This window comes from Acanthaster planci, linkage group LG16 (assembly GCF_054643075.1).
Source record: "Acanthaster planci isolate LZ-2023a linkage group LG16, COTS_SCS, whole genome shotgun sequence".
Taxonomy (NCBI): Eukaryota; Metazoa; Echinodermata; class Asteroidea; order Valvatida; family Acanthasteridae; genus Acanthaster; species Acanthaster planci.
The window spans coordinates 12,229,272-12,240,891 of record NC_141792.1 but is presented as its reverse complement, the minus strand read 5'-3'; the positions used below and the strand labels follow the sequence as shown (position 1 = coordinate 12,240,891).

Here is an 11,620-nt window from a genome sequence, read left to right as displayed (position 1 = left end):
GAGAGAGTACCATCTTTGTAGACCATAAATGTGAAATTAAAAACACCCCAATTTTCAACCATTAACTGGGAAATTTTTTTTCTTTGAATACCTGATACCTTCGTCAAATTTCAACCACTACAGAAATGCACTCGATGGGTGGATGATCACTCCTCTCTGTCAATCCTGGTCACTGCTATTTTTTCAAATGAATAGAAATCCAATGAATAATGCAGTGAATGTACAAGGCGAACAGTTGCCGTGAAATACAATATAAACTTCAAGAGAATGATTCCATTATATATACTACTCCAAAAAGTTATGGACCACTTTTGTTTTAACTTGTAATTTTTTTTCCATTTTCACTTTTTAACAAGTAATGACTGGGGTCCAGTTCTTTCATTTTTTGTTTGTCTAGATGGTGTTCTCATTGGAATAACAACTTTAAAAAATCTGCAATGAAGCAAAAGACATTCAGCAGTAGAATATCTCATATACAAAAGTATGCACAAAATAAAAAAAGTGGTCCTTAACTTTTTTTGAGTAGTGTATTTCAGTTCATTACAAATGTCATTGCTGAAAATCTACTATCAAATATATGCGTACAAAATAGTATCAAAATTTAAAGACAAGAATCTTCACATCTGATCTTAAACAGAATTCGTTCTTCATAAAATATAGACTACTCTTCAAAATATTAATTTTAAATTATTTCAATTTCAAATTGTACATATACACTGATGCTGTATTAAAACACCAACAGAAATTCCCTGTAATACTGTAAAATGTTTTGCAGAGTAAACCATTGAAAATAGAATACGTATCAATCAAGTGAGTATTCCTGCTACATATGTGCGCGTCACAAACGAAGCGTCCACAAGGCTACAGAGGATAAAGGACAATCTACGGTCTACATTTTTCTTCCGTCATGAAACGGAAATATACTTGCAGAACGTTGAATATTTTGTTCTCCAACTTTAATGTCGGAGAACAAAATATTCAACGTTCTGCTGTACGAAGCCTTTTGGAATATTGTGTTAAAAGCATAAGAACCTTTCTTCAGTTTAATTGACATCAAGGACTTGGAACCAGTCCTGTCTAGCTGGAAGTGAAAAACTGCACAAGCAGCTGGACAACTGAACTGTCTAAAATTGTACATAGAACACACAACTAAAGAAAATCACAACATGTTAGGAACATCTGCACATGAAATGTATCAATTACGAGTAATTGGCTTGTGGGCGTCGCTTTGACGAAATGGATGGAATGATTCAACTGGACAAGGCTGCAGAACTCCTTTGATTAACATGCCCTGCAAACTCTGAAGACTTGTCCTCTCAACCTTGGAATTTGAGCCATCTTATAGGATCCTGAGAGGATCACATACATTTTTAGCGAGAGGTCGCTCAGCCCAGGCAATGGTAAAATTTCTTCACTATTTGTGACCCGTAAATATCACCCCTTTTGAATGGAGTGTAGTATATAAATACAGTCATCTCATACTCCAAATATAAAAATTACCTCCATATACACGTATTTATGCCAATAAAAACTGAGGCTGTTATGGTCATTTGTGTTGGTTTTAGTGCAAACTCTTGACTTGTCATTTAATGAATGAGCTGATTTAAAAACACTGCTAAGACAACTAAAGCATGTTTACTTATACCAATCATAGACCTCTTTCATGGGGCAGCCATCTTGCTTTTCTACCATTCAAAGCAATGGGACCAAACTGAGGCTGGAAGGAAATATAGTCTGTTCCCTTTTATCTTCACGTATTACTCTCGCCAATGTGTCTACAGAGAACAAGACAAATATGGCAGCATCATGATAAAGATCTATGGCTATGGCTGTTCACTACAGTATGCTTATGGCAAGCCTGAAGCCACAGCAAAAAACTCAATCAGATATGGCCTTGTAAACTAAGGCAGGTTCCTGAGGACTGTGTGGTATGTACATTTGTTGATCAAAACAAAGTGACAAGTTGCGAATTTCAAGCCACTACTCCATAATCATTCTCGTTGGAGTTGACAAGCAATGGTTTGGTTTCCTCATCAACCTCAAGGCTAGCTGGTACCCGTCTTGCCTCCGCAATGTCAGAATGTGGCCTGAGACGTTTCCATGATAATATGCACATGCCCTATAAGAAACAAGGGGGGGAGGTAACTGACTGGATGTTGCCACATTACAACCTCCTGATAATTGGTTTTCGATTAAAATTAACCCTAACAGTCCTCAATCCTTCACCTGTTGGAGGACTGAGGACTGTTAAGGTTAACAATGCATCGACCAGGTTGTTGAGCAAGAAAACCAAGATATTCGGAGTGTTAAACTAGCCTCAACTTCATATTTTTGGAAATTGTTCCGTACCTCCAAACATTACCTATAAACATGTCACAAAACCAGAAGATTTCTTGGGAAAGGTTTAAAATTAAAGCTAACTTCAAAAACCTGGCTATACCGAGTCAAATTATCTGATCCTTCATTATCTTACCCAGACTAAGATGAACAGAGCCATCATGATAGCTAAGGTCTCAAATGGCCAGTTTTCAATACAACCCGCCCATAGGGGGCCCATGATGGTGCCAACTCCGCCCAGAGACCGGCGAATACCCTGAGCAAAACCTGTGCGAGGAACAAGACAGTAGGCTTCAGTCTGCTAAAATAACAAGCAACACTATGAAGGAAATTCAATCTTAAACTTTATCATGTATAAGTTGAACACGAGTTGGTTCAGATGTTTGGTCACAAGTGACTGAGACTAGGTTGAGGTCAGGGAACTGTCGAGGAGTTATCAACAAGCATAAATTTCTACTTTTTCCTCTTAATTTTCCTTTTTTTGGGGCAGCCCTCAAGCAAATCCTTCTGGTACATCGAAGTGTCAGTTCATTTTTATAGCTCACAACTTGACTTGGCAAAACTTGGATACCTTGCGCTGACTTTTGGTGGACTCAACTGTAAAGACGGACATGTTTTTATAGTCGAGCAACTGGGCTGGACCCTGGAGATTCCTTGTAAGAGTGTACGCGCCCGAAAGGCTAACAACTGATTGCAACTTCTTGAATGGCATGGGCTGGTGCATGTGTACCTCACTGGTGACAATGAGAAAAACACTAAACTGATCCTAGCCCCACCCTCACGTTAGCATGTACTGTGAGTGATGTCCAACAGAAGACCCAACCAGTTTGTGCACATTCACACGAAAATGGCTTCTTTTGAGCCTCACCTTGGATGGCCCCTGGAGTGACCTTGGAGAACAAAGAAACAAGGGATATGAACAGGAAGCCCAAACCGGACACTTGAATAATGAAAAGGGTCACGAACCACCACAGATTTCTGCTTCTCCCTGGAAAAATTGAGGAAAAAAGGAACTTTTGACAGTAAATGTAAATGAATTCCGCATCCGCTCAGTTACTGTTGTTGTTTTTGTACAAAGAATACAATAAAAAGCCCTTGAAAATTCTGGAAAAAAACATGGAGTCCTGGAGTAAAACAACACTTAATGCACATTAAAATTCTTCAGACCTGAAGCATTTTGACAGAGAGGTAAGATCCTGGAAGACACTTACCTGGGATGGCATGAGGGTAGAATATCAACAACAGGATATACGGTAGGATCTCGAGTGTTAACGAACCGAAGAGCATGGTGCGGTCTGAGATTACCCTGCTCAGGCATCTGATGATGATTAAACTGACGAGAAGCTGGATCAAAGCAGATCAAGTCAAAACATGACAAACCACCCTTGATATTTACGGTACGTCAGTTTTCTGCTGAAATGAAGACTAGTTTAGAGAAGAATACAGGACAAAATTCTCTTTGGTCAAAGTAAAGGATGTTTCAATCCACTTTTTGTGCAGGCACGCAACTTGGACTTTTCAATTTTCAAAAGTTGCATGCCTGTTCATGGATATTTCTGCCACTCTCCAGTTTGAAAGCACAAGGCCAGAAGTTAGATCTTTACAATCAAGGACTATCAACCCACCTCTACACCAGCGACAGCGTACAGGATGCTATTTTCAACACCACCAAAGTTCAGCAACTGCTTCGTCATTACCGTCAGACCAGTCTATATATATAAACAAGATAAAGAGACACGTAGTTATTGATCCATTAATACTTACCTTGATACCGCCATGCGCGCCTTGATTAAAGGCTAGCCGTGATTCAGCCCCAAGGTGTTGTGCGTCTATTCAACATGTAGTGTACACATATGCACTGCATGTGTTGGGTTTGCATACAACATGACACTATCGTGCAAGCGGCAATGAGGTACATAATTCTCTCAACTCAGTGACAATAAAGGCAAACAACTCATACAATTACCGGCATTGTGTAAACTGAAGTTTTAAATTTTAAGGGAGTAGACTGGTTTTTGTGTTGTTATGAGCAGGCCTAGGGCTTACATCCTCTTAATGTTGCATTTTCAGTTATCGTCGGTAAAAACATTGGACATCCGATCGGCAGTTAAAACCTACATCGGTTGATCCCAACTTGATACCGCATGAAACCCATGATTTTGGGTTATCATATCCACAAATCTTCAACTAGATTCTGTTGTATTTGAGGCAATAGCAAGTGCAGTATGGCTTACAAAAATTCCCAAGGCACTTATCTCTGAGGCAATGCAGGCTTACCTCTAGACACGTTTGGTTGAACATGAAGACAAACTGAGCAGTTAGAAGAACCAATACCTCCTCCTGAAGGAAGACTGCAATGAGTAGGAGGACATTAACAAGGCAGTGTACTCGGTACAGTGTAATTTTACTCAACACCCCAACAGTAAAAGGCAGTAAATTGTCAGTGAAGAAGGCCTGAGCTCTGTTGCTGCCAATGAGTTTGAATGGGATCGGATATGAACCCTAACAGTCCTCCAACAGGTGAAGGATGGAGGAGTGTTAGGGTTAATGAAATTGTGCTCTCCATGTTCACTCAAGACCGCAATGGTCAAGTACAAGATGACAGTCACCGAAGGAGACCTTAATCTCTCTGGCTTCCCTGTACCCACATTCAGTAGCATTCTTGACATACATGTAAGTAGATACCATACATGTACATGTATGTTTGTGCGCATTCAATTGCAAATAAATCTCACTCTGTGCTGCATGCGTACACTTGAAAACCAGAGTATTTAAATGGCTCTCACGCCGTGTGCCCACAACACAATTATGCAATTCATGAGTCAAGTTCAAACTCCCCCCAAAAAACATTTCCTTCCAGTACAGATAAGTATAAACACAAAAATAAAAAGCCTTTTTTCAACCACCTGTAGAATGTGCTCCATCAACCGGAAATAAGCCATTTGTGAGTAAAATTTGAATAAAATCTGGTGCACTGAGTAATCTGACAGCACATAAACATAAGGATTTGAATTCCTCAGACTAAAGACGCTGCTGCTGTACCTCGTGATTCAGGGCAAGCTTTCGCATAGCGACCACCATCTCTGGAATAGACTGGTTCCTTTGTGCCCTCCTTGTCCATTGAGAACAGTGGATTGTTGCAAGGAGTCTCTTATGTAACTAAGCATAACCTTGCCCTGAATCACGAGGTATAGCAACAGTGGTTTTAGTAAGGAGCATTCAAGTTATGTTCACGTAAATTTAAAGAACTCAGTGTACCAGATTTGGGTCAAAGTTAACTCGCAAAAGGCTTATTGAGCTTCAGTACTTGCGAATGCTATGCCCTATCAGGGCTGAAAAACTGCGAACAATTCCAAAGGGCTCAATTTTTTTTGGTATGAGAAACCCTGTCAATATATCCATCTTGATGACCAACAACACAAGAAGATAAACTCACCTTGAAGCCTAGAGAAATTCTGTGTTTCTCCATTACCATCCGAGCTAGTCTCTCCATACTTTTCGACAGCCTGGTTTAATACACGTCCACCGTTAAGTCTCTGAGTTCTACTTTGCGACGAGTCCGTGGTGTACGAGTCATACAAGCCACTGTCGTCATTTGCACCTTCATTTCTGCAAGCGTAGCTATCGTTGGTAGGGACTGTGGGAACTTGCGCATTCCCAATAGAGGCAGCGTCCGATTGGTCTTCTCCATTCTCGCTCTGGTTTTGTTCGCTGAGAGGAGGGATGTCGTAGAAACAGAAAAGGGTGACAACCTCCAACAGGACGAAGAGGATGCACATCACAAACTGAGAGGAAATTTGGAGAGAAAAAAGGGTACTTTGATGAGCAACAGAAGTAGAGGATTAACTTTGAAATCTATTTCTGGTCAAGCTAAAATCATCCCAAGTTACTTCTTTGTCAAGCGTTCGAACTTACCCCTGGTCCTGTGAAATTATTGACATGCAATGGCCCGATGTAGAAGTCACAGATGTTGAGAGGTAGATTGAGGGCCGGGCCCAGTAGCAGGCCAACTTGCCGGGCTGCTGACGCAATAGACAGGGCTGCTGCTCGGTCTTTCTCAGTGGACGTCAGAGAGATCTGTGCAAAGATGGCTGACCCCACACCAGCACCAACCCCTGCGTTGACAGCAAAGAAACTATCAGAAGACATGAATGGATGAAGTGAAGCCTATATGTGCCATGTACATGTACCTGGTCCTCAACAGAGGCAGATGCCTTAAGCTGGCCCAATTTCAAGGCCGGTCCCGTGAACATTTTCTGGCAAAAAGAGCAAGATATTAGCACTGGCAAAAATTGCTTTAAAGTGGTACAAATCTCCAGAAATCAACAGCAGTTTCAGCTCAGCCAGAACTGAAGATGTCCTTCAGGTTAACATACTAATTTCTTCCTAGAGCTTAACACGTTGACTGCCACGCATAATTTCAAAGAGGCATTCCCATTTGCCAAGCGTTTTATGCATATGCAAACAGGTGTATGTCCCCCCCACAGCCAGCAGTGCCTTTGTTGTGTTCTATGGTGATGCCAAAGTATTCACTTTACATTACAATAGCCTTTCATTTCAACAAATAAACTAATAGCAGAAGAATGTGTTACACCTGTTACTACGAGTATGCTCACAGCTGGCAATCAACTTATAAATAACCTTCCAACTAGACAACATTTTGGATTGACTGATAATGCAACAACCAGTTCATTCCACTGTTCATTTTCTTACCTGACATTAACCTACTGCTGAGCAGAATATATTTAGAACCTCCGTAGAAGTAGAGAAAATTGCCTGCATTGGAAACAAAAGAGTGCTCTTGAGTTTGTCAGCTGGGAAATTTGAGGAGGTTGTGTCAAGGTTGATGAGGTTAACATGGCGAGGGTAGATTAGACTCAGGATGGGTTGGACTGGGATTATGTGGGCTGGTTTGGAAAAAGCTACATTTATTTATTAATGAATTTATATCTGATCCTTCAACAATGCATTCAGTGCCAATTACAGGATGTAATTAAGTAACACTTCAGAAGACAATGAAAAAATGTTCAGCGATAGAGCTGGGAGGAAAACTCTGGGCAAATGTTCCAGGGAAAACCCACAGACTCTGGTAGGGACTGAAAACCCATTCCACATGTGACCAAGCTGGATTCGAACCCGGGCCCCCAGAGGTGCAAGCGATGAAAGGAACACGATACGCCTTCCTGACTCCTCATTGTACAGTACGTGTACATGTACAGTACATGACGGCTCGGCTTAGCTGGGTTGGGGTGAGCCAGGCTGGAATACACGTACATGTACCGTACCAGTAGGTTGGGTTGGACTGAGTTTGGTTGGGCTAAGCTGGGCTGGGTTGGGATGAGCTAGGCTGGGTTGGCTGAGGTGAGGTGAGTTGGGTTGAGCTGGGCTGAGCTGGGCTATGCTAGACTGGGGTGGGGAGGTGTTGGGCTGAGCTAAATTAGGTTGGGCAGGGCTGGACTAGGTTGGGGTGGGCTTGGCCAAGGTAGGCAAGGATTTGAGCTAAAATGGGCTTTGGTTGTCCATAGCGCTGAACAAGGTGACTGGAGTTAGTACCGGGCTATAATAGTACAGCATCCATCATTCACACTCACCCCCTATTTCCCAGAGATTCGCAAACAAAATGAGAATTTTGGTTTTCTTGAAGCGGTCCTGGATGAGACCGTAGAGGGGCGACATCAGCAGCCCACTGAAGCTGAATGCAGCCATGACAATGCCAAAGAACGTGGCATCGCCGTCCAGATGGCCCAGGTACTCATTGAGTGTTGGCAGAACAACAGCTGGAATTACAAACCAAGACAAAACTAAATTACAACTTACTATGAGGAAAGAAAACTACATGTTGTTTCATTAACAATCAAACATTTCCTTCAAGAACAGAGTTTTTGAACAGGTGGAGTAAGGGTAGAGCTACAGACCTATCCAGAGATGGGGATTCAAAAATGGGGTGGGAGGAGATATTATTTTAAGAAAAGGGTAGCAAATGCCCCCTTGCCTACATGTATGTCAGGTAATGGTTTGTATTTCTTTTTACATCATTGAGTTCGTAGCTGAAATGGAATTAAGGCCGTGTCCGAAACGGGCTTCCAGAGCTACTGCTAGGTCTATTTTCTGCATGTTTCCACACATTTCAAATGGAGCGAAGACATAGACCTAGCTCTAGACAAGAGATTCAGATGTAGCCTAAGCTGAGCCAGCAACCTGGAGTAAAAGGACTCTTCTTCAAAATACAAACTGACAAAACTTGGACTGATTTTTCAAGTACATGAACATGATGAAGTTATTTTTTGTCTTATTGTGTAAGGGCAGGCTGTACATGTTGGTTTGACAAAACAACATCAAGTTTTCAAAAGTGAAAAACAAGCCATGGTAAAAATAAAACCAAAATTATTAAAATGGCTCGATAAAGCTCTTCAGATCTTAAAAACGCTGCCCAGAACAAATTCCTGCCAATTATTTACAGATGAGATGAAGTGAAAAACCAGATATTCATGCTTTCTGTTATCAGTTCTCCTTCAGGACAACAAGAGAGGCACGGTAGACATGTACATGTATTTAAATAATGATTTCTTGTTATCAACCCCAACGAAAACAGATAATCTCACTTAAGGCCATCCTACAATTACAACAATGGAAAGATATTGCTTGGAATCTCTGATTAAAATCTGACGGATGATTGCTGAGAAGGGCAGGCTTTCATGACTCTGTAATTCAATAGGAAAATATTTCTCTACTTCTATTGGCACTTTTTTCTATTGTGTGTATGGTACATGTACAGGTGCACGTACAGGTGCGATGGTCCGATCCCCTGTAGCCTTGAATATTACACCCCCTTGGCATGCATCAAATTTGTGCAGTCTGCCATTACAGCATTATAAATGGCCCCTTGTGTGGTGCTGATAAGAGCACTTTTGGGGGCTTATGGTTAAAACCCTAACCATGCTGAACCCAACAAGGTTATGCAGGATTTCAATGGTCCCTAGGGGGTTAGGGATAAATTTATAAGAACATCATATGCCCAGTACATGTACAGTACATATCTGAATGCATTTATGTACGTATAGGACAGAGAGAGAGGCAACATGAGTTTTGTACACTACTTCCTTTCTTATCCAGATATGATCTGGGATCAAAAGGGAGGTCATATCATTATGTAACTCATAGGGACACTGCACATGTTTATCCTTTTATTAAACCAAACTCCCTAGGTACCATACACATGTACTGTGCATATCTGCTAGGAACCTACATGAAGATTAATCTTCACAGGGCACCAACCCCGGGAGGAACATTCCTCAGTGTATTTGAGCTTTCAAGGAGTACTTGTGTAATAAGTGACAGGCTGGGCTCACATGTACCTTCCTCAATCCTACAAATCCAAACAGAAACTTTTTAGGGTTGTTTCTTTTGTATTGTCTTGTTTGTTTTTTGTTATGGTATATGCCTGACACAAGCTCTGTTTTAAGGTTTTGCCACCTCTAGAGGCCTGTTTATTTCATACATTGTTAGTACCTGCACATGTATTTTGCCATGAGAAGGAAATTTAATTGAACAGACCTGGGCTGCATGGAGCGCCCTCACAGAGGACACGTTTCTTATTTAGATTTAATGACAATGAAGAGATATAGGGTCTACTCAAGCATATCAAAGACCTGTCCTCTGTGAGGGCGCTCCGTGCAACCCCTCTATTGAAACTGAAGTGTTTCTACAGATCTCCACCGTTCCATCAACTTGTACTAAGTTTAAAAGTACAATTTTTGTGACCGGCAGTAACATGCAAACACTTTGCGGTGGATAAATCATGAGATCAAGTACTTCAAATCAAAATAATCCTACGAGATCAACGCAATGGAAATCTGCTACATACATTTTCACAAAATGGTGAGCATGTTTCCAGACCACACACACTCACACAACCATAAAAATACATGTATTATTTACATTATCAACACGGCTTGTAAAACTACAATTTATTATCTTATTCTGTCATCAAGAAACTACCTTTGACCCTCTCAACCTTATCATGAAGCGTTTTTGACATATTTCGTCAAGCTGAAAATAAAGCTAAAGCTTAATCATAGGGTTTGTGCACAGAGTACCAAGCGGCATCTTTCCAATTGAACCTTTGCGGACATGTTTTGCTTTCTGGTGGCAAATACACATGTGGTACTAGTAGGCCTACCATGCCTTGATGTAGGTCACCGAAGGGAATAATAACTGGCACCCGTATATGGCACTCTGGCCTGCTTTTTTTTTTTTAACTTACTGCAGTCTCAGAAAGTGTTGCTTGTAACTTCTGAACTTACATGACTTAAGAAGCATTTATAAGTGACAGACTGACAGATTAAATACAAGTGAAATTCCTTCAAATTTTGGCGCACGTGCATGTGGGCAGGGTCTAGCTAGAACAAGCACATACATGTACAGTACGTGTAGGTAGCCTACTTGAAATTGGGAAAGACTGCCGTTACTCTCACTAGAGGAAGGAAAAGCCACAACCACACCGATCATGCTGATAATGATGCAAATGGGAGCTGCACCTGCTGAACAGCTGACAATGTGACATGATGCATACTTACCGTATTCAATCCCACCAAATAAAAAGAAGACTGATTGCGCCACGAATGTGAGTCGCTTCTTGGTCTTCAAAGTCATCCCCATGGCTCTCGGCTGACTGGACTGGGGAAGTTTAAACGAATATCACAAATAATGTTCCCCTAACTTACATACATACCCAATCTCGATACAATCACATGTACTAAAATTGGCACTGTCACAGTGCCCACGGCGGTGCCGGTGCGTGTAACGGTACGGCGCGGTAACGGTGGGCCGGGCCGCCCCGCGAGCTCGAGCTTCTTGAGGGCGCTGTCCAACCTTGCTAGCTCAAAGCACTAGCACGGAGGAACAAAACTCGTCTCTATGGTGGCAAGGGCATGCCAAATTTGAGCGTCCCAACAAGTTTAAAATTGGAGGCACTGTTTTGGTCTTCCCTTTGATTTTCAATTTTCATTCGATGATCGATCAAAACTTAAGAAATTTTCCTCTAAGCAACTTTCAAAAAGACCTTTTCAAGTTATATTATTGTTGGGGTCCTGTTGGCAGAAGGCCTCTGGACGGTCCCAATTTTGGGCCATACTTGACCCTATCTTTCACTTTCAAAGCTTTCAAATCACACAAATAAACCAATCGTGTACTAGTCTGTATTATGTCACCCAACCCCTGACTCATTAAGGCGCCTAAAAGGGTGATATCAAAACACCAATCTACAGTTTTTCAGAAATATATG

General features: G+C 41.4%; 1 protein-coding gene across 1 annotated transcript; it reads right to left on the bottom strand.

The window, feature by feature from the left end:
- Positions 1 to 881: 881 nt before the first annotated feature.
- On the bottom strand, positions 882 to 11,481 carry LOC110979169 (uncharacterized). Its single transcript, XM_022234738.2, has 11 exons — positions 10,914 to 11,481; positions 7,929 to 8,114; positions 7,051 to 7,113; positions 6,253 to 6,452; positions 5,774 to 6,122; positions 4,615 to 4,688; positions 3,963 to 4,046; positions 3,549 to 3,681; positions 3,206 to 3,325; positions 2,474 to 2,604; positions 882 to 2,119 (listed from the first exon to the last, which is right to left on the bottom strand). Exons 1-11 carry the CDS (start codon positions 10,993 to 10,995, stop codon positions 1,973 to 1,975), a joined length of 1,569 nt encoding a protein of 522 aa, XP_022090430.2. The 5' UTR covers positions 10,996 to 11,481; the 3' UTR covers positions 882 to 1,972.
- Between the last annotated feature and the right edge of the window lie 139 nt (positions 11,482 to 11,620).